Source organism: Suricata suricatta, chromosome 3, assembly GCF_006229205.1.
Source record: "Suricata suricatta isolate VVHF042 chromosome 3, meerkat_22Aug2017_6uvM2_HiC, whole genome shotgun sequence".
NCBI lineage: Eukaryota > Metazoa > Chordata > Mammalia > Carnivora > Herpestidae > Suricata > Suricata suricatta.
Genome location: NC_043702.1, coordinates 111563697 through 111586252, shown reverse-complemented (window position 1 = coordinate 111586252; position 22556 = coordinate 111563697). Strand labels below are relative to the sequence as shown.

At 44.3% G+C, this 22556-nt stretch overlaps 1 protein-coding gene across 3 annotated transcripts in view; it reads right to left on the bottom strand.

Moving 5' to 3' along the window:
* SDCCAG8 (serologically defined colon cancer antigen 8) overlaps positions 1-22556 on the bottom strand; it is a 253258-nt gene that overhangs the window by 162645 nt on the left and 68057 nt on the right. For all 3 annotated transcript variants that reach the window (XM_029934840.1, XM_029934842.1, XM_029934841.1), the window contains exons 9-11: positions 19022-19160; positions 8653-8805; positions 294-428 (exon numbers count right to left, since the gene is read on the bottom strand). In XM_029934840.1, the coding sequence (XP_029790700.1) occupies positions 294-428; positions 8653-8805; positions 19022-19160 (427 nt within the window). The remainder of the gene's footprint in view (positions 1-293; positions 429-8652; positions 8806-19021; positions 19161-22556) is intronic.

Below are 22556 nucleotides of genomic sequence, written 5' to 3'. Positions count from 1 at the left end.
CTGTCTAATTTAGAAATACAAGTATCCTCAAACATTCAATGATTAAAGTAATGAAACTTGCTTAATGACAAGTCTGTCTCCGCTACTTTGAGTTCTTCAAAGACATCATTTGCATCTAATTCATCTTTGTCTCTGCAGCACCCATCAAAGGGCCTGCCGGTAATAGGTAAATATTTGCCTAATGACCATTAGGTGGACCTTTGCTATCTTAAATAACAAAGCCTTTCTATTCCATGCTTCTTTCTGAGTTTTGTACATTAGAAAAAATTATAAACTAGAATCTCATCTTGTACCTTTGTGACATCCATTTCCTTGGAAGCAAGCTGGTTTTGAATTTCCTCTAGTTGATTAATAGCTGAAATCTTCTCTCTTGTAGCCTTTTCAACCTGGACCTCCAGTTGGGCAATATTTTGAGACAGGGACAATATCTATAGGAGGAAACAGAAGTCCTAAATGATAATATCATTTGACAAAATAAATACTAAGAACACTGATCACTCAGCCATAAAAAAAGAATGAGATCTTACCACATGCAACATGGATGGACCTAGAGACGGTAATGCTAAATAAGGAGGCCAGAGAAAGACAAATACCATATGATCTCACTCATTTGTAGAACTTAAGAAACAAAACAAAGGGAAAAAAGAGACCGAAAAACACAGACTCCTAAATCCAGAGAACAGGTCATTACCAGAGGGAGGGTAGGTGGGGGATGGGTGAAAGAGGTGAAGGGGTTTAAGAGTGCACTTCTCTTGATGAGCACCGAGCAATGTATCATTATATTGTACACCTTAGACTAATAAAACACTATGTAAGAAAAAAAATCTTGAATTAATAGTCTCCGTGTGGCCACTGGGTTCGCTCTTAAGTCATTTCTCTGTGGATCAGGTATGTCCATTTTGCCATCTCTGCTACTCACCCATCCCCCATGATCCCAAAACGTACTTCCTCCCCATTTATTCCTGCATCTCTACCCTCATGTTGGGAAATACAGAACAAGATAATAAAATCAAAGTTTGGTTTGAAACTTCAGTGGAAGAGACTGAATCAAATGAATTGCAGAGGCAATGTCAAGAAATTAAAGTCTTGAACCCTTCTCTCATTTGGAAGGATGAAAGGACTGGTTGGGAGAGCTGGAGAGGCGGGTCTCTCTGGGGAGAGCAACTAGGATTCGACAGATCCCACTTTCCTTCCCCCAACGCCACCAGACACGGCTCTCCGCACTTCACTTTGCTGTAAGAAACCACCAGCCAGCCCTCCATTTCTTTCTCCTCCTGGCCATTATACCCTCTCCACCAGGAAGGTTTCTTTGATCCCTTGTTCCCAGCACGGAGTAGGAGCCCTTCATGCACTCAGGGCTGCCGTTCAGCTCTTGTGTCCTGGGTTTGCAGCCGACATATACTCTCAAGGACCTGCTGCTCATGCAGTGCCGGTGGTTTTGTATCTCGACTCTCACTCAGGCATGCGCCCCACGACTTCTATAGATCTCCATCACACCACAGGGTCTGTGCGCTTCCAACACTGCGCTTCTCTCCCTTCATTTGGTTGTCTGTTTCCTCGTTAGACTGCAGGTTCCTCAAGGTCATATTCCTCACCAAAGTGTGAGGAATGGGTCATTGGAATAAACAGCTCTTCTGAGGAACCATCCACCCTAGGGATCTGAGATCCTTCGTTTTTCTTCTCAGGGTGAGAAATGATTTCTAGGTCTTAGATATAACCTATTTTACAGTTTTTTGTTTGTAATTATATTTTACTCTGCTCCAGTAAGTCAAAATTTCTTAGACTCTTAATTTCTTATTTGTAGTAGCAGTTTTAAAGTAAAGAAGAAATGCTACCTTCCTCGAGAATGAAACATAGAGAGATATCTATCAGCTTTTAATCTGTTAAACAAGAACTCATAACAAAACTGAAATATTTAAATCTATCATTGTACACTGACATGGGTGTGAATTTAGTTTTAACAACTGAAATCAATAACTCAGATTTTGTGATATAGATCAGGATTGCACTTCAATTGTATAACTAGCTAAAGTTGACACATATGAAATAATGGGCCCTGGTAGCCATTTTCTAACTAGACAGTAGATTTATTAACTAACTTTTCTGGGGATCATGGGGAATTGTGTATTTGACGTATGGTTTGTTTACATGTCCATCTTATCATCGAAAGATTGGCTAAAAATCCAATTTGCACATAAAATTACTTTTACTAATACCCAGCTACAAACTATCCTAATTCACATTATAATCTGAACCCAAAATTCAAAGTCAAAAAAAGTTAAGTGTAACAAATAACAAGAGTAATTCATATCCTTAATTTGAAAATTCAAGTTCATGAGTATCCATGAATGTAATTCTAGCTTCTCTGGAACCATACCACAGCAGCAAACTTTAATATCCAGCTACTAAAAATCATACTTAAGTGAAGGTGTATCTTACGTAAACATATTAACCTTGGTGGGTTTTGCAGTAAACATGCAGACATTTACCTGCTAATTGTCAATTCTGAGTCAGTTTCTATTACAAGCGTGTAACAAATCACATTCCTTCCATCTGACTCCCTCTCTCTGCCACCCATCACTCTGCCCTCTGCCCACTGCCTGTCTGCTCCCTCCTGTCACCCACTTCCTGAGGCCTCCGCTCCTGTTGTCACCCCTCCCTTTTCCCCACGCCCACCATCTGGAAGTCAACATTACACTGCAGGAGCTTCTCCATCCACATCTGTTGCGGAGACACAAGTAACACGGACAGCTGCAGCACTGCTGGATGTCCGGGGTGCTGACATCAGGCAAGTCCTTTAAACTTTGACAGGGGCAAGCAGGAGAAAAGGAAGCCCAGGCTGGGTGAGCCTGATGGAAATCTCCATACAGAGGCGGTCCCTCGTGTACTGAACATGGTACCAGGTGGTGCTCACTATTCAATGGGGGCAAGAGGTAAGGATTCTGGCAACGGGCTAGTATCAAGGAAACCAACTGAAAAAAATGGGTAGACCATAGGGGACGCTCAATAAATATGATCAATGGTGCATTGAACTAACAAACCTAGGGGCTCAGGTCAGCCAAGGACCATAACAGAAACAAGAAACAAACTCACAGCAAGTACCGCTCATGGGGAAATGATTCAAAATCTGTCTAGGTAGAAGACATCTGCTCTCCTAGAGCTCCCCCCACACACGAAATTTCATGAGAATGAGTAAGAAGAAAAAGGAAAAAAACAAGAATAAAAAGAGAGAAGGAAAGTCTCAAAGCCTTGCAAGCATCCCTTCCTGCTAGGAAAGGGGGCGGCTTCAGCATGAACCACAGAGCATCACAGTTTGGACGAACTGCTCCGTCTCCCTCTCAGAGACACTTCCTGTGCTGGGCAGTGGGACATACCCTCTTTTAATCCCCTTGGAGAAGGAATTATATGGGATTAATTTTCAGTTAAAAAAAAAAGAGTCTGAAAATTCAGCAGTTAGCCTAACTGCATTCAAGCTAATGAATAAAAAGGAGAGCCAGGGTTTATATTCAAAATTGTCTGCTTCACTAATACGCAGGTCCAAGAAATCTATCCAATCAGCCTAGTCCTCTTTCTGAGGAGCAAGCATGACACTGGCTGCGAGCTAAAAGCTATTAAATGTTGCTCTAACCAAGGTATATTAGGTACTTTGAAAACATTCTTATTTAAGCCCGTCAATTCCTTGAGTAGATCAACTCCATCATTTTCTCCTCTGAAATCTGGCCAGGTTAAAAGAATTGTTTAAGGTCACACAAAGGTCAAACCCGACTTCAACTCTCAATCCTTGGACTCCAAGGCCACTTTCGGCCATTTCCTGGTGACAGCACTTGCTGGAGTGTGAGAACTGCTTTCAGCTCTTCATTCAGACACTTTATTTAAGGCAGGACCTCGAGAGAGAATGCCAGCCAAGGCTCGCTGCGGACAGAACATGTGACTCAGCCTCGGCCCTACACTGCACTTCTGCTGCCACTTTTGTTCCTGGAATAATTATCAGTGTCAGGAAAGAGGCCATGTTACAGGAGGGCACCCGGAACGCTGCCTGGCACTCTCGGCCTTCCTCTGCCCTTCCTTACCACAAAGACTCACCACATTTTTTAGCAAATGGAACTGCTCAGCAGGGCTGGTTTCCCACTGAACAGCCCAGAAAATAAGAGTCTCCCAGACATGAATAATAGCTGGTCTTTGCTACTGGTCCCATTCTCTGCCGCACATGCAGCACTCAGTTCACAAAGTCCCCGCCCCCTTCACCGACCGTGCCTTATTCTTGTTGGTTCCAGCCAGCACCCCTTCCCCCAAGCTCTGCATTTCCGAATCTGAGTTATAGGTCGACACTCCAAATGCGCCCTTCCTCCTGAAATTTTCATTGAGCTCTTGCAGACACAGACCGCTCTGATCCTCCAAATTCACAACATCTTTCCAAATGGCACAGGGCCTCTCTTCTTTCCCTTGTATTTCATTCATTCATTCATTCAACAAATACACATGGAGCACATTTTATGTGAGGGGAATGCGCCACCAGTGACAATGGTAACGGACCACACATTCAGGGGGCTTATGGTAAATTGGGGGAGACAAACAATTCACCAAGAATTTGCAACTAATTGAGTCACAGGAGTCCATAGAAGAGGCTCTGAATTCATCTCTGAAAGCGGGTGGTATCAGGAAGAACTCTGAAGGATCAGGTGGGAAGGGCTCAGAGCAGAAGAGTCTTCTAGGGAAGGGGCAAAGCACATGAAAACTCCTGGAAGGAAAAACAGTAGAGCAGACGGTGGTGAGGCAAGGAAATAAAGTGAAGGGAGAGGAGACTGGCAAACCGAAGACAGCGGGAGAAACGTAGAATCTGTATGCGACGCTAAGGGATCCAGAATCTTCTCCAAGGGGAGGCAGGGACACAGGTAAGGATTTCAAAGCAAACACTGACATACTGACGTGTTCATTCTGGAAAGACCATCCTGGCTGTGGCTCAGGGGTGAGACTGGAAGCAAGGGGAGTGCTTGGGGCTGCAGAAATCACTCAGGAGTAAGGAAACGCATGGCAGCGGGGTGGCGACACAGCGCAACAAACAACTCTCAGGCACCGGAATCTTGAGAATTTGGTGACCTCGTGATGAGTAGTGTGAGGGGCAGGATGGGGACAAAAACGCCAGCAAGGCAACTGGATGAAGAGTGGGAGCATGGCAAGACCAGCTGGTCTGGGGGCTCATTGGGGAGCCGAGGATTTAGGAATCCATGTCACATACATGAAACCCGAAGCTGCCCTAATGCCAAAGACACCAGAATATAACGCTCACTGCTAAACTCTAGAACTTTCCATCAAGTGGCTTTCTGGATGCATTTCCTACATTGTTTCGAAAGGTGCACAGTATCATATTTCCAAATCAAGACTATAGATCCAGAGAAATAAAGGAAGGAGACCTTTCATTTATTTATTTTCTAAAAGTAGGCTTCATGCCCAGCACAGAGCCCAATTCGGGGCTTGCACTCATGACCCAGAGATCAAGACCTGAGCTGAGATCAGGAGTCAGAGGCCTAACCGGCTGGGCCACCCAGGTGCCTTGTAAAGAGAATCCTTTAAAGAGAATAAGAACTAAAACATATCCCCTAAAAGCAGCTCAAGGAGGCTTCAGCTGACATAGCACAGGAGGGTTCCCCTGGCTGTGAGCACAGGAGCCGAAATGCAGAGGGCTGAAGAGCTAACTGGAAGAGAGAGCATAAAGACAACGTGGACAGACGGACTTTTCCAGAAACTGGGCCACAGAGAATAAGGAGGCACATGGAATAACTGAGGTGGTTTCCAGCCTGAGCTGCACATCCAAGTCACCTGGACAACTTTAAGACCTGCTGACACCTGAAGCCCACCCACAGCCATCCTCACATATTAGTTTGGGACGCAGGTTGGGCAATGAGATTTTGGAACTTCTCTGGTGCCGACATTGAGAACCACTAGATTGTAAACAATCCTTCCAATGCGGGAGAGAAGCTCCGAGCTGGAGGAGAGAAGGGGACCCAGAGCAGGGGAAAGAGTGAGGTAAGTCCTCTCCTGTCCGCCAGTGTTGGGGTGCTGGTGAGATCATCCCTGAAGGCACAGGTGAGGGGAAGGTAAGGAGTTGACACGGTTACACTCATTGGATTCAGTCTCCGTTGTTCGGTAAGTAAGACGCTCTGCAGAGAATGAGGGGACCGTGGTATAGTAGAGAGTTTGAGGAGAACACAAGTGATTTATAAGAGTCTTTGGGGGCGCCTGGGGGGCTCAGTTGGTTGAGCATCCAACTTCAGCTCAGGTCATGATCTCACAGTCTGTCGGCTGGAGCCCTGCATCGGGCTCTGAGCTGATGGCTGAGTGGGAGCCTGCTTTAGATTCTGTATCTCCCTCCCTCTCCATCCCTCCTCCACCTCAGAAATAAACAACAACAAAATAGTCTTTGAAAATGGTCCCAAGATACCATCATTTCCACCTGGACTATGATAACTACCTCCCAGCTGATCTCCAGGCACTTATTCCAAGTCTCCTTCCAATTTACTAGCAGACAGAACTTCTCAAATAGAAATGGCAGCATGATGCCACCCAATTTAAAGTGTTTAATGGTTGTCCATTTGGTTTGGGATAAAACTTAAAATCTTTCACATGGATTTTAAGTCCATTCATGATTTGGTCCCTGGATACTGCTCCAAACTCATCTCCCACTACTGTGCCCACGTCCTACACTCCAGTCACCTGGGTCTCCTCTTAATTCCTAACAAGTATGATGCCTGCTAGCTTCAGGGTCCAGGGGTGCTGTTTTGCTGGGTCTGACACTCTTCCCCTCAACTCTTCACCTGACTACCACTTGGCGGCATTGAGTCTCATCTTCAAAATCTCTTCCTTAGGAAAGTCGTCCATGGCCGCCTAGACTAGGTCAGATTGGCCTGTTCTATTTTCTTTCTTTTTTTTTTTTTTACACATTTTTTTTAACATTTATTTTAATTTTTGAGAGACAGAGAGAGACACATCATGAGCAGGGGAGGGGCAGAGAGAGAGGGAGACACAGAATCGGAAGCAGGCTCCAGGCTCCGAGCAGCCAGCACAGAGCCCGACGCAGGGCTTGAAACCATGAACTATGAGATCATGACCTGAGCCGAAGTTGGCTGCTCAGTGACTGAGCCACCCAGGCGCTCCTGGCCTGTTCTATTTTCTCAGGGTACCCTATACTGTACTCTCTTGCATTTATCACAGTAGTAATTAAAAACTCATTTATGGAAGTGTGTGTTTAATGTCTTCCTCTCCTCTCCTCTGTAAGCAGGGACTGCACTGGTCCTGGGGCATCCACACCCCCAGGCCCTCCAGTTCCTATCTGTCGCCCCGCGCTGGGTGAGTGGGAGAGAGGAAGGGGTGCATGGCGAGACTTCTGAAACGCAGCAAGAGCGCCGTGGGTGCTAAGGCCATGCTGCACGTGGGTGCCGTCCGCAAGGCTCAGGCCACCAATTCTGGCCAGAGAAGGCAGAGTTAGATTGACACTTAGTGGAGTTTTGATGGGCACACTTTTCTTTTTTAAAAAGATAAGACAAGGGAGTTTACAGTAAATGCCTCAGGTACCCATAAAGACTTCAAATTCCCCAGACAGAGTTGGTGATTTTTCTCTTTGTGTATCCTCAGGATTACACTGCCGTGCGCACAGCAGACACTCAGGAGAGCGATGTGCCGAATAAGGTGATTATCACACACTGGAATACTATAGCACAGCAGTCGGGGGACACGCTGTGAGTTGCTGTAAAAAAAAAAAACATGTAACGTCTGTTTTGGTTATTTCATGGACCACATCTTGCTCAATTTTACTCTATTGTGGCAACTTTTTAAAGCTAGGTTTCACTTATTTCTGCATTCCAGTTTCTATTTTTTTAAGTTTATTTATTTATTTTGAGTGAGAGAGAGAGCGAGTGAACAGGGGAGGGGCAGAGAGAGAGGGAGCGAGAGGATTCCAAGCAGGCTCTGCACTGTCAGTGCAGAGCTGGATGTGGGGCTCGACCTCACGAACCGCGAGATCATGACCTGTCCCGAAATCAAGAGTCAGACCTTTAACCAACTGAGTCCCCCTGGCGCTCCTCTCCCTTCCAGTTTCTTACTGTTTCCCAAACACTGCCCAACTCATGCTCACTGTTCCTTCTGTTTTTCGTTTCTCCCTTCCATTCATCCATCCGGTTATGTTCATTATTCATCATGTACCTACTTTGTACCGTGTATATAATCACTTTTTCTTGGCTACTTGGTTCCTTCCATGTGTTTTAACTTCTGCAAGTCTAGTTTGAGAGTGGGGGAGAGAGCGGGGGAGTCGTGGCTCCTTGACTTAGCCCAGGTTGAAATAAAATCTGGGTACCCGCAGAGCACCTGGCCCCCGCTGAGAGCCGGAGGGGAGGGACTCAAACAGAATGGAGGGATCAAAGCAAAGTTTACAATTTCACAGCACGGAACTGAATTGGCTATTTAATGTGGAGAGGTCTGAGAATATAACTTTTCTCGAGAAATATGGGGGTAAATGGAAAATGTTTCTGAACCCTAAATTAAAAGCAACTGGCTCCTCACAAGGTTTTTAGTTTAGAGTTCACTTGAGAGCTGCGGCCTACAGCGTCAGTGGTGACGTCACACAAACACTGTTCGGCGCAGGGAGCTGAATCCGGGTACCTTTGATTCCACCGCCTCCCTTTCTTCTGTCATTTTCTTTTTCATCATCTCTTTCTCAGAGGCCCGTTTCTCTTGCTGAGATGCGAGTTCTTTTTCAAGTCGCTCTTTCTGCCTCTCCAGTTCGTTCTTCAACTGTTCACACTGGATTAAAGCCTGCCAAAGAAAGACAGAGGGAAATGGGGCCTCAGAATTTGGAAAACATAAGGGGAAAATGAGACAATTAGGCCTTAATTTTATTTGAAATCATCACAACTCGCTATAAAGCCCATTAGAATAATTTTATACTTGTCTGTCAATACCAATTACAGATCTAAAATACTATTCAAATGTTACATTTATTCATATATTTCAATTTTCACAGTTAAGGCTGTATTAACAAAGCAACTAAAAAACTTCAGATTAACAGACCCTCATGAAGGCCATAGATGAGTCCAAATTTGGAAAAGGGCATCAGAAAAATCAAGTGTTCTAATAGTTCCAATTACATATCATGTTTATACTAAATGAAGTACATAAGTCTCCAGTTTAACTGATTTTTCACTTGCTTCCGGTTAAAAATGAATCATATACTTCAAACAATAAACAGATCAAAATTGAAAATGAGACGAACTGGTTATTACATACAGGCATCTATCTTTTTTTTTTTATAGTTTATTGTCAAGTTGGTTTCCATAATACACCCAGTGCTTCTCCCCCACAAGTGCCCCCCACCAGGACCATCACCCCTCCCCCTTCCCCTTCAGTCCACGGTGCCTCTTCAGTATTCAACAGTCTCTCATGATCTGTGTCCCTCGCTCTCCCCAGCTCTCTTCCCCCTTCCTCTCCTCATGATCCTCTTGTTAGGTTTGTCCTGTTAGACCTATGAGTGCAAACATATGGTATCTGTCCTTCTCCGCCTGACTTATTTCGCTTAGCATGACACCCTCAAGGTCCATCCACTTTGCTACAAATAGCCAGATTTCATTCTTTCTCATTGCCATGTAGTACTCCATTGTGTATATATACCACATCTTCTTGATTCACTCATCAGGTGATGGACATTTAGGCTTTTTCCATGTTTTGGCTATTGTTGACATTGCTGCTATGGACAGGCATCTATCTTTAACATTATCGAATAATCAAGGTTCCTGAAACTTAATTAACTAAAGTAAAAACTAATTAGGTAATAATAAAAAGTTTAGATAAAGAAAGACTCAAAATAGCATTTACTACCTAGTTTTATAAAATAAGAAGTGTCATCTTTCACTGCTGGTATTTTACAAGTCCATAATTGTTCTTAGTCTCAATTTCCCACTTTGGATTTCTAGAAGTAGAAACTTTCTAACTTCCTTTTGACTACATTCACAGTATCTTTATGTATAATACTCAATAATAAACTAGCTTTAAAATCCCAATTTAAAAAAACCCCAATGAAGTTAAGGTGCTTGACATAGAAAATCTGAGTCATTCTATGACATCTTAGTCTTATTCCAGGGGCTCTTATCTAATGTCTGATATCTACCTCATTCTTGGAAAGCCAAGAAACTCAAGTCTCATATGATCTACAGACTCTGTAAGTATGAATCAAGCTATAAGTGGGAGAGAGTCACATTTGGGGACAGAGTCACATTTGTTAATGGGGAGGGAAATGGTCTCCGTAAGCACCCATGGGCTTTATGCATAGCTCTGCTTCCCTCTGGAGAAAGCTACAATAAATATAAACAATAAATAATCAAGGGTATGTGAATTTTCTTCTCTTCATCTCGAAAGCATTAAATCCTAATTTCTTTCCAACTCTTCTGGAAGGTTTCCATACTCCTAGGCATAAAATATGAGCGTAAAACTCAATTGTCTCAGATTAACGGACAAGCACACACAGTGACTGAAAAATGATTCTTCCAGGGACTTGGTCCCAAGTCCAATTCTAGCTGAGAAAGCCCGTAAAATAAAATTTTACATTAGACTTTAAAAGAAGTGAAAAAGCATAGGTTTTCTATAATTTAAGCCCTTGGGGCTTGATTATGAATTTGAGATTTTTGTGCCTTGGAACACGATTGCTGTTTTGAAAAAATTTTTATATGAACCTAATAAAATTAATGTTCATAACTTTTGTGGATAGAAAACTATTGGCATGAAAGAATAAGATGACTATTGAATATAAAGCTTTTTCATTGAACAAGAATTCAGGAGCCAATGCTGTTAACAGCGGAACAAGACTGCTGAAGATCCAAACAAACATCAGGCTAACATGAACAGCAACCAAAGAATCAATTCCAAGAAGTCAGTCAATTCGGGAACAAGGAACAGTAAAGATCCTGACAGAATAAGAGGTCTAATGCCAAGGTCAGATGATATAAACACAAAGCCCAAAGCAAGAAGTTGTAAATCACTTAAAACCATGGCTGAAGGCTCAGTTTTTGTGGATGGCCTTCTCCCGGCTAAGACTGGCCACCAGGGAGAGGTGACGAGGAGTAGGTGTCACGGCAGTACTTTAATCTGTCTTGATTTTTATATACATGCCCGGTTGCAATGAAGAAAATATTAATTCTTCCCTTGGAGGATTACCTCCTTATAGATATGCTCATAATATTTTCATGCTGAAGCCAACAATTTCCCTTCAAATAGAAGCAAGCAGGTCTGAGGCTTGGTTAACCTCTCATCTTGAAGCTTTACCAAGGCATCACTGCACACCTTCTGCTTTTCCACCCTCGTTTTTTCCCAAGGTTATTTTTTTCCCTCGCTTTTAAAATTACTGCTGGTTGTAAGGACTTGCAATTTTCAAAGAAAACCAAAACCATTTATTGGTTACTTACTATGTACCAGATATTTTGCTAAACAGCTTACATGGATTAATTTATTTAACACTCTTGCTAAATTTTAAATAGTTCTTTAAAAAAATTTTTTTTTAATGTTCGTTTATTTTGAGAGAGAGAAACAGTATGAGCAGAAGAGGGGCAGGGAGAGAGGGAGACACAGAATCTAAAGTAGCCTTCAGGCTCTGAGCTGTCAGCACAAAGCCTGATGTGGGGCTTGAACCCACAAACTGCGAGATCATGACTTGAGACAAGTCGCAGGTTTAACTGACTGGGCCACCTAGGCCCCCTGAATTTTATTTTATTTTATTTTTTAATTTAAGGGGCGCCTGGGTGGCTCAGTTGGTTAAGCCTCTGACTTCGGCTCAGGTCATGATCTTGCGGTTCTGGGTTCAAGCCCTGCGTCAGGCTCTGTGCTGACAGCTAGCTCAGAGCCTGGAGCCTGTCTTCAGATCCTGTGACTCCTTCTCTCTCTGACCCTCCCCTGCTCCTGCTGTCTCTCTCAAAAATAAATAAAAACATTAAAAATATTTTTTTTAATTTGTAATAGTTTATTGCCAAGTTGGTTTCCATATAACACCCTGTGCTTCTCCTCACAAGTGCCCCCCTCCATGACCATCACCCTCTTCCCTCCCTCCCCCTCCCCCTTCAGCCCTCGGGCTCATTTTCAGTATTCAATAGTCTCTCATGATTTGTGTCCCTTTCTCTCCCCAACTCTCTTTCCCCCTTCCCCTCCCTATGGTTCTCTGTTAGGTTTCTTCCGTTAGACCTATGAGTGCAAACATACGGTATCTGTCCTTCTCCGCTTGACTTATTTCACTTAGCATGACACCCTCGAGGTCCATCCACTTTGCTACAAATGACCATATCCCCCTGAATTTTAAATAGTTGTTATTGCTCAGCTGAAGAAACTGAGCAGCTTTGAGACATTAAGTAACTTACCCAAGATCACAAACCTAAAAAGTGGCAGAATAGAGCAGTTTCACAGATGAATATATGCATGGCATTACAATTTCCTCATGTTCTAGATTTCATTCTTATAAAATCCTGTTTTCACTGTCAATGTAAATATATGACCTAAAATAATTTCATCTACTAACTTAACATGCAATATGCAAAACTGACCACTAGATGGTGACAAAAGCCAAGGAACTAGAAGACCAAACTCAACAATCAAGTAGTTGGTTTTAAAATTAATGTATGCCATTTTATACTTCACTCTCAGGAAGCAAAATTCCTAGTATGTTGTAACATACCTGTCAGATAAAAACTAGCAGATCTGCACCGTATTTTTTAAACTGCTTGGAAGTCAGTTCCTGCGTTATTACTAATTCAATGAGGCTTAGAAATCGGTTCTTGCACTAATAGTAATTCAATGAAAACTGCTTTAGATTCCCAATATACAATAGCTTCTTTTGTTCTTAACTGTTAAGTTTTCAAAAGCACTAATTACACATTTCATATTTATAGTTAAGGCTAACAATTTACTTTAATTCAATTCAACAAACACTGTGTAATGAACCTGTCAACAGCTGCGTGAGGAATACAATGACAAACACCACAGACCTGACTTTTCTGGTTCTTTGGTGGTGAGAGCTATGTAACCAGCTACCAGAATTCTACACTGCTCAGTTGAATATGGAGGAGGAAGAGGTTAATTCAAACAAGAAGGGGTTGGGGAAAACTTCGGGGGAGACTGAGCTGAGCGCTGAGCCACCTGAGCTGGGTTGAATAGATAGATCAATCAATACGGCGCTGTCAAGTGTAGCATAAGCAGATTTATGGTCACCTTCAGGGCGGTCACATTCCTGACCTTGTGAGTCACATTCAGGAAAACTAGTTCACATTCAGGTCATATGAAAGAGTGTAGTGAAAAATAAGGCTAGAGAAGTTAGGGTGGGGCCATATTGTGAAAGATCTGGAAGGTCATGCTTTTATTGCACTGCAAGAGGGGAGCTCCCAGAACAGGGAGCATCACAACTGAGGACTTTGGCAACAGTGGGAAAGATATGCTGGAATTGGAAGAGGCTTGCACAGGACCAGGCGAAGGCTAACGCAATCCACTACATGGGTTGTGTAATAGTATGTGAGGACTTGAGCCAGGAAGGAAGGGGTGGGCATAGCTTAGGAAAGGCCTCCAAAAACAGCTTGGCAACTGACTGGATGTTGAGAATGAGGGATGGGGAGAAGCCGAGACATTTTAAAGTCTGTGAGCCAGGGCTGTTGGTAAGATGAGGGAGCCAGTATCTGAGGAGAACACAGAAAATGGTGGAAAGAAAAGGAGTGGTAGACAGGAACATGGAGAGGAACAACAATTTGGTTGCACAGATGTTCAGAAGCTAATGAAATATCATCCATATGCAAGGGTCTGGTGCTCAGGAGAGCTGGTACAGCTAAAGGCACAAGGTGGGGGTTCAAACGAAGGAAGGGATTTGGACATGACAGGGGAGACGAGGTGCCAGCAACTAGGATGACACAGGTGGAAGGCTTGGAACTCCTGACTGAGGAGCATCTGTATTGAAGGCTTGTGGAAAACAAGAGAAAAGAGATGGAGAGGAGAAGAAAGAGCAATTCAAAGAGGACCCACAGGAGCAAATCTCAGATAAATCAAGGGGAAAAGAGGACGTGTCATAATAGCCCAGCCGATGGCTTCCGAGACAGCAGAGCTGGAGTCACACAAAGGCAGAGATGAGGTCACCGGGTTTAGTAATCAGGAAGTGACTGGTGACCATTGAGTGAGCAATTCAGTAGCATGAAATCAGACCACATCCTGCTGAACGCCTGACTGCAGGGTGCTCAGAGGGAACGGAGAGCTCAAGGGTGAATGCCAGTTTGGAAGGGTCCACCAGTGAGAGTGGTGGGAAGGGAGTCGATGACGGGGAAGCCGATCAAGTGAGGGCTGGCTCTTGTCTGTTTAAACAAGAATCACAGCTGTAGAGAGGATGATGGGGAAAGAGAGGAGAGGGAAGGACAGAAGATACACAAGATGTGGTGACAAACGGCGCAGGGTCCCTGAAGTCCTCCAAGTATGAGGCTTCAAGAACTTAGAGAAAGAGATTCATCTTGGGAAGTTAAGATGGCCAGATGAGCAAGACAAAATGAGAAGAAGACACGTTTGAGGGATGAGGAGGTGTTGAAGGGGCTCTGGTCAGTTGGTCGTCAGTGACGAGGCCAGCCACCGCGCGAGGAGCTAAGAGCGGAGCTGGGGAGCCATGGGAAGTGGAATCCCTGCCTACAGAACTGAAGCGGGCCAACTGCAAAGAAAAGAATTACTAAACAGTACTAACCACCTAAGGTGACCTGGAATTCATTCTATGGCTTTCTTCAGCAATGCTTGAAAGGCTGAAAATAGCCTAAAAATAAATGTGTGATTGGGCTTTTGCTGGACACTGGCAAAGTGGGTAAACTGGAAAGATAAGATTAAAGAATTCTAGACTGTTAGCGAAAACAGAGCACAATTCCCTTAGTGAGTAGATGTTTGCTGGGTACCTATTAAGTGCCAAGCAGTGTACAAGGTACTAAAGATTTAATAGTGATCAAGATGGGTCAGTTTCGGGGCACCTACGTGGCTCAGTTGGTTAAGCATCCGACTTCGGCTCAGGTCATGATCTCACAGTTTGTGAGTTCAAGCCCAGTGTCAGGTTCTGTGCTGACAGCTCAGAGCCTGGAGCCTATTTCGCATTCTGTGCCTTCCTCTCTCTCTGCCCCTCCCCTGCCCATGCTCTCTCTCTCTCAAAAATAAATAAGCATTAAAAAAAAAAGAGAGAGAGATGGGTAAGCTCCTTCCTGCCAGAGATTGATAAAGATAAAGACAAACTAGGAATAATAATACACTTTGGTAAATGCTGTAATGAGCGTAGGTCTCAGCTGGGGCCATTCTGCACGCACACACACTTGCACACATGCACACACACCCCTTGAAGCTCTGGCAATGTCTGGACACATGTTTGGTTGTCAGAACTTGGGGACCAGGAGGTATGCTCTTGGCATCTGGTGAACAGAGACCAGGGATGCTACTCCATATCCCAAAATATGCAGGCAGGTCAGCCTCAACAACATAGAATTCTGTTAAAGTCCAAAATGTTAATAATACCAAGGTGGAGAAATCCTGCTGTACAGACACATAAGAGGTATGTCAAATCTAGGCATGGGAGCTCAGAGATTTTTTTTGAAAGAGAGAGGGTGCAAATGAGTGAAGGGAAGAGAGAGAGAATCCCACTACAGGTAGAGAGACAGAGGAAAGTAGGGCTCACCCAAAGAGGGACTTGAGCTCATCTGATGCGAGGCTGGACCTCATGAACCATGAGATCGTGACCTGAGCCAAAGTCAGATGCTTAACCAACTGAGCGACCCAGGCGCCCGCAGAGATTTTCTGAGTGGCAGACCTGAAAGATGAGAGAATATATCCAGGTAGGAAGTGAAGAAGGATTTGCATGACATGTGCAGAGACCCAGGGGCTAAAAAGCAGGACATAAACAGGGATCAGCAGCCATCACCATCAGCAGCACTAGTTGCTGAGGAAATACTGTGTGCCAGTTTCTATGAGATAACAGACTCCCATTTTAAACCATAGTCCCCACTGGGGGCACCTGGGGGGCCCAGTTGGTTAAGCATCCAACTTGGACTCAGGTCATGATCTCACAGTTTGTGAGTTTGAGCCCCACGTCAGGCTCTGTGCTGTCTAGATCCTGTCTAGACAGGATCCTCTCTCTCTAGATCCTCTCTCTGCCCCTCCCCCACTGGTTCTCTCCCTCTCTCTCTCAAAATAAATAAAACTTAATCTCTTCAATCAATCAATTGATCACATGCAGTCCTCCTGAATCGCTGAGCCAGGCATCCTCTCCGTGTTACACAGGAGTTAAAACCTGGCCTGATGAATGGCGGCGCTGCCAACCTGAATCTAGGTCTGCTGACTCTAATAAGACCTTGCCCAGCCCCTAAACTCAATCGCCCTGCCAAGCTAACAGTGGCCACGTCTGTCGGAGGAGAGTAATAAGTGACATGGAAGGGCTGGAAGGAAGCACATGACAGACCCGGGAAGTCTGCGAAAGGGCTTGGAGAAGGTCCCGAGGCAGTGGTCAATCCTGGACAGATTTTAAGTCAAAGAATCCCGGGGTCAAATCTGCCTTGAAGAAAGATCACTTCTGGCCGTGGTGCAGGGAATGGGGCAAAGGAAGAGGATGTTGTAATTCATAAATCCAGAGGTGATGCTGTCCTGAACAAGAGAGGGGACAGCGAGGAAGGAAGTCAAGAAAAGTTCAGAAACTAAGATGTGCACGTAGTGACTGACTGGAAGTCAGGCGTGAAGTGGGGGATGACAACCAGGTTTCCAGTCAGGGCACAGCGGTGGATCGTTCGATGGAGAGAGAACACAGCAGTTTGCGGGGAGCTAATGTAATGAGTTCAGCTGGGGATATAAAATTCATATTTCAATGGAAAGGGAAGAAGACCAGCCAGGAGACAACAGATAAAACAAACATGAGAAGAGGCTGGAGAAGACAAGGCAGGGATGAGGACAGTGAGTATATGTGATGGGGATGGGGAGGCAGAGAGAGGCTCTGGTCGGAGAGAGCAGCTGTGGAGCCTGCGAGCCCACAGACACGCCCAAGCAAGCCAAGGTACGCTGGGACTACAGTGTTGTGTGGATTAATTACATGGGCATAGAAACCTTTCGGGATGATCCAAGGAGGGCGGTGGAGGGTGCTGGGGACTCCATGTATGTGCCCCTCCAAAATTCATGTGTCGAAGCCTAATCCCCAGTGCAATGGTATCAGGATGTGTGGCCTTTGGGAAATTATTAGGTCCTTAGGATGGAGCCCTCACGAACAGGACCAGTGCCCTTACAGAAGAGGCCCCAGAGAGATCCCTCACCGCCATGGCCATGTGAGGGCACAGGAAGAAAACGGCCGTGTGTGAGCCAGGAATCAAGCCCTTGCCAGACACCCGATGTTCTGGTGTCTTGACCTTGGGTGCACCAGCCCCCGGAGCTGTGAGAAAGAAATGTTTGCTGTTTCAGCCAGTCAGGCCATGGTATTTTTGTTACAGCAACCTTAACAGACAAAGAAAAGGGAGAAAAGGATCAGATGCTAAAGCTCTTAAAAAGTATAGCCAACAACTATTTTATAAACCCAAGTAATATACTGGATGATTTCCTTTAAAATAAGTGTCAAACAGTGACATCTAGATTGAGAGCTTATATTAATTAAAATCAGGGAGAGGAGAGACAGCAATGATTTCAAAGAGGAATGGCCACGAGTGTCGATGATAAAGCAAAGGCCTAAAAATGGCAGGAAGGGAGAATATGAACGCTGATCCCTCCTTCACAGCCAGACGAGGTGACAGGAGTGACAAGGGACCTTCACCGGAGGCTTGGAGGGTCATGGTATTAACGAGGGAGAGCTAGAGAGTTCAGTATGAATGAAGAACTAGGAGTGTCTGAGGAGTCAAAGGATGTTAGGGAGTTTGGTCTGAATGAATAGAAGCTTCAGAGGCACAGGGGCATTAGTGATGAAAGCAGTGCGGCTCAGTGCTCTGGAAAGAGCCACAGATGAACTAGATAGAGACAGATGGATAAGGCAGTGACCGAGGAGCTAAAGAGACCTGAAGAGCCCCATACCTTAATAAAATACTGCTGCTGCTGCTGCTGCTGCTACATGGCTTAGACCAAAGCTATCCAATAGAACTCTCCATGATGACAGAAATGTTCTAGATCCACACCGTCAAACACGGTAATCACCAGCTACTCATAGTGCGGCTGGTGTGGCTGGGGAAAATACATGGGAACTTCGGAGGACTCAAACAGAGCAAGGGTGCTTACAGCACTGCCGGATTATGAAGTGGTTAACTATCACTGTCTTTATCATGATTACCTGATGTGCTTGATTTAGCATCCAGGGCTCTGGACTCGCTCATAGCTAAAAATGCTACTCAGCACACACATATTATTCATTATCTGTGGCATATTTGCATGTTATCAAAATCTCTCATGCATGGAGGCGAAACAGCTGTCTGTAGTCATACATGAGCATGTACAAACAGCGTTAAGACTTTCACAGCACTTGTGGTGCCTGGGTAGCTCAGTCGGTTAAGCATCTGACTTCAGCTCCAGTCATGATCTCACAGTTCATGGGTGCAAGTCCCACGTTGGGCTCTGTGCTGACAGCTCAGAGCTTGGAGCCTGATTTAGACTCTGTGTCTATTCTCTCTCTCTCTCTCTCTCTCTCTCTGCCCTTCCCCTACTTGTTCTCATTCTCATTTTCTTTCTCAAAAATAAACATTAAAAAAAATTTTTAAGACTTTCATAGCACTCAAAATTAGCAGCAAATGAAAAGGTGAGGCATGCAAGTCTCCCCAAGCACTTTCCCACGTTGCACTCTATTCTCTGAACAGCCATATAACAAAAGAATTCTGCCAACAGGAGCTCTGTTTAATTTAGCAAAGCCGACATTAAGAGATTGGGGTCCACTTTGCGTGTTCAGAAGAAAAGAGCTCAGTTAAGGAAGAGCAGCCACAGAGATACTTGGAGAAGAAAAAAGAGCAATGACAGGGCGCCTTTATTTTGATCTTCCAGGACTTGCCTTGGTCTTCTCGAAGCTGGCTTCCTCAGCCACCAGCATGGCATGCTTCACCTGCTCATAAGCACCGGCTTCTCTTTGCCGCATGTCTGCCAAGCTGCTCCTGACGGAAACTAGTGCAGACATTAAGTCATCTCTCTCCCTGTCAGCACAAAAAGAACATTCGAAACAAGAAATGGTCACACGATCGTGTATTTGCGAGTCAGGAAGAGAAAGGCATTAATGCATGGTAGAAAAAGAGCCATCGTGGGCCGACTTAGCACGACCCAGAGCGCACCCCGGAGAAAGGCCCTCTGTCCTCCCCAGCCAGGCGCAGGAAGGGCGGCCAGGAGGGCTGGGCATTCACGGCAGCCCTGCATCTGGAGGCCCGGCTGCCCACTGTGGACAGGATGACCACAACACGGGCTGCAGAGTCAAGTGCAGGAAAGAGGAAGTCAGTCTACACATTAAAAGTTTGGGGGCTGGGGGAAAAAGATGGAGTAAGACAGAGAAGGTGGGGACTGGAAACAAGTTCAGAGGTTGCTGAGGTCTTGTCTACATTGCTGACTCTCACTTATCTGAACAAATAGGTCCTTTCCTTTTTGTCTTCCCTCCACAATCCCCTTTTTTCCCTCAGAGAAAGAGAGAGAGACAGAGACCAACCATGATGGCGGGCGGTCAGGAGGAGAGGGAGAGAGAGTCTCAAGCAGGCTTCACGTTCACGTTCAGTGCCGAGCCCAACATGGGGCTCAGTCTCATGACTGCGGGATGACCTGAGCTGAAATCCAGAGTCGGACTCTCAATTGAGTGAGCCACCAGGTGCCCCTGCCCTTCTCTTCCAATTACATTCTTTCAGCTGCTCATGACCACATTTCATAATGTGGTCCTGCTGCATCCCTCAAATGCCCCGGCCCCACAGAGAACACTCAAGATTTAACAAAATCACATCCTGTGGGCTTGGACCACCGCCTGGCCCCACACCCTCGTCAGCAATTCTCAGAAACTCTCTAAGCTAACTCTTTCTTGGGGAGAGATGGAACTAGACGCCAAAACACTCTGGCATGTAACATAGCAAAGGTCCAGTCCTGTGGGTTAAATAAATCCTATATAAGACTTCAGGATATTTGGAATTTATCCACTGGATACAAATGACCAGTTGACCAAAAAGAAAATGAGGTGGGCAGCTTTCTATCCACACAAAGAACTCTAAGTTGGGCTGCTGTGTATGCTTCTCCATGCTTTGTCAGAGAGCTCAACCGTGGAAACCGTGGTTTCCAACTGAGTGGCAGTAACTGCTTGAAGTTTCCTTTTTCTTGCCAAGTTCCATACTACTGAGAGAGAGAGCTGACTCTGATTTATTTTTTAATTTAGCAATCTTTAAGGAGCAATGATTTCAAAGATTATAATCTATGAGTTTGAGTGGCTTTCAGAATTAACCAATGACTCCATGTAAAAAAATAATCTCTTAATGACAAAATAATTTAAACTATTTGTGGTATTTGGAAAGCAGTCATATTTTAAGAAATATGTGATACTGAACAAAGTTACAATTATTAGCAGTTTCATAAAAGCTTTTTGTTAAAAAAAAAGGATTGCTGAAAATATAAAATTCATGGGAGCACAGTGATAGTCATTTTAGAACTTCCTGGTTTGTTTTAAATTGAGAAAAATAATTTGCTCTTTAATTCTTTTGTTCTCAAGGAAAGGAAAATAGAGTTCACTATTTTGATCAAATCTAACCAACACAGCGATTATGTGAAAAAGTAGAAGAATCAGAGCAAGGTTATATTGTTCTGGTTAAGTAAAAAGTAGATTACATGATGGCAAAATTGAATTTATATTTATTTGCATATCAAAAAAGCTCTACCATGAAAGAGGACTAGTTTCTTTTTTTTTTTAATAGTTTATTGTCAAATTGGTTTCCATATAACACCCAGTGCTTCTCCCCACAAGTGCCCCCCACCATGACCATCACTCCCTCCCTCCCCCTCCTCTTTCAGTCCATGGTTCCTCTTCAGTATTCAGTAGTCTCCCTTGATCTGTGTCCCTCACTCTTCCCCACTCTCTTTCCCCCTTCCTCTCCCCATGGTCCCCTGCCAGGTCTCTCCTGTTAGATCTATAAATGCAAACATATGGTATCTATCGTTTCATTAAGAATATGCAGTCAGGGTTCCTGGGTGACTCAGTGGGTTAAGCCTCTGACTCTTGATTTGAGAGCAGGTCATAATCTCCCGGTTTATGGGTTTAACCCTCACATCAGGCTCTATGCTGACAGCTCAGAGCCTGGAGCCTGCCTCGAATTCTGGTTCTCCCTCTTTCTTTATTCCTCCCTTGCTTGCACTCTGTCTCTCTCAAAGATAAATAAACATTTAAAAAAATATGCAGTCAGGGTGCCTGGGTGGCTCACTGGGTTAAGCCTCCTGACTCTTGATTTCAGCTCATGGTTCTGAGATCAAGTCCCACATCGGGCTCTATGCTGACAGTGCAGAGCCTGCTTCAGATTCTCTCTCTCCCTGTTCTGCTACCCTCCCCACTTCTCAAATAAATAAATAAACAAACTTTAAAAAAACAGTAAAAAACAAAAACAAAACAATATGCAGTCCAGGGTGACTCAGTCAGTGGGGTATCTGACTCTTGATATCAAGGTTGTAAGTTCAAGCCTCACACTGAGCTCTGAGCTAGGTGTGAGGCCTACTTAGAAAAGAAAAATAAAAAGAAAAAAGTATGCAATCTAACTAGAACCTACAATTCTAGAAGAAAATAAAAATTCATTCTTTAAGGGCATCAAGTCAAAATGGGCATCATATAGTCACTTTTCTTAAAGTTGTACAACAGACTACGAAACTCAAGATGCTATTCAGTGCTATTAGCTCTGATCTGCTAATGATCTGCTCTGACCATGCCACTACTAAAGCCAAAGTTCCAGCTAAAAAGAATGAAAAGAAAAGCTCAATGTTTATAGTATACTGACAGATCACAACAGGATCAAAATCCAACACATTTGCTCCTGCAGGAGACTTAACGCTTAATATATTTAATCTCTTTTCAGTGTGTCCTCTTGCAAAGAGGAGTCTGCCACATAGTAGATATTCAATGGAATAGAGGGCAAAAGATCAAGTGAATCAGTAGTGATTCTGCTACAGGAGGGCATCAAGAGAGAGAAAGTAAAACTCCTCCCAGTTCTGGTATTTTACGATCCAAAACTAAAAAGTCATCAGGCTATTTAGAATCGGAAACTAAAGAGTTTAGTTTCTCTGGTCCAAAACTTTTTCAAACTATCAACTCACCAACTTCAGACCACAGACAATAATCAGAGATAAACAGCCCCAAATACTGATGTCTCATTAAGCTCATCATTCAACAGTGAGCCCATAGAATGATTATACTTAAAACCTGTTCAGCCACTGGACGGACACACTCCAATGTCCCGTCAGAGAAATGTACCGCATGCTTTCCGGTGGCCCTCAGACCACCTGGAAAGCTCAGGAGGGATGCCTAAGTTGCACATACACTTGCAAGTACAGGAAGCCATTTTGGTAATTTGGGATTATCCACTCAG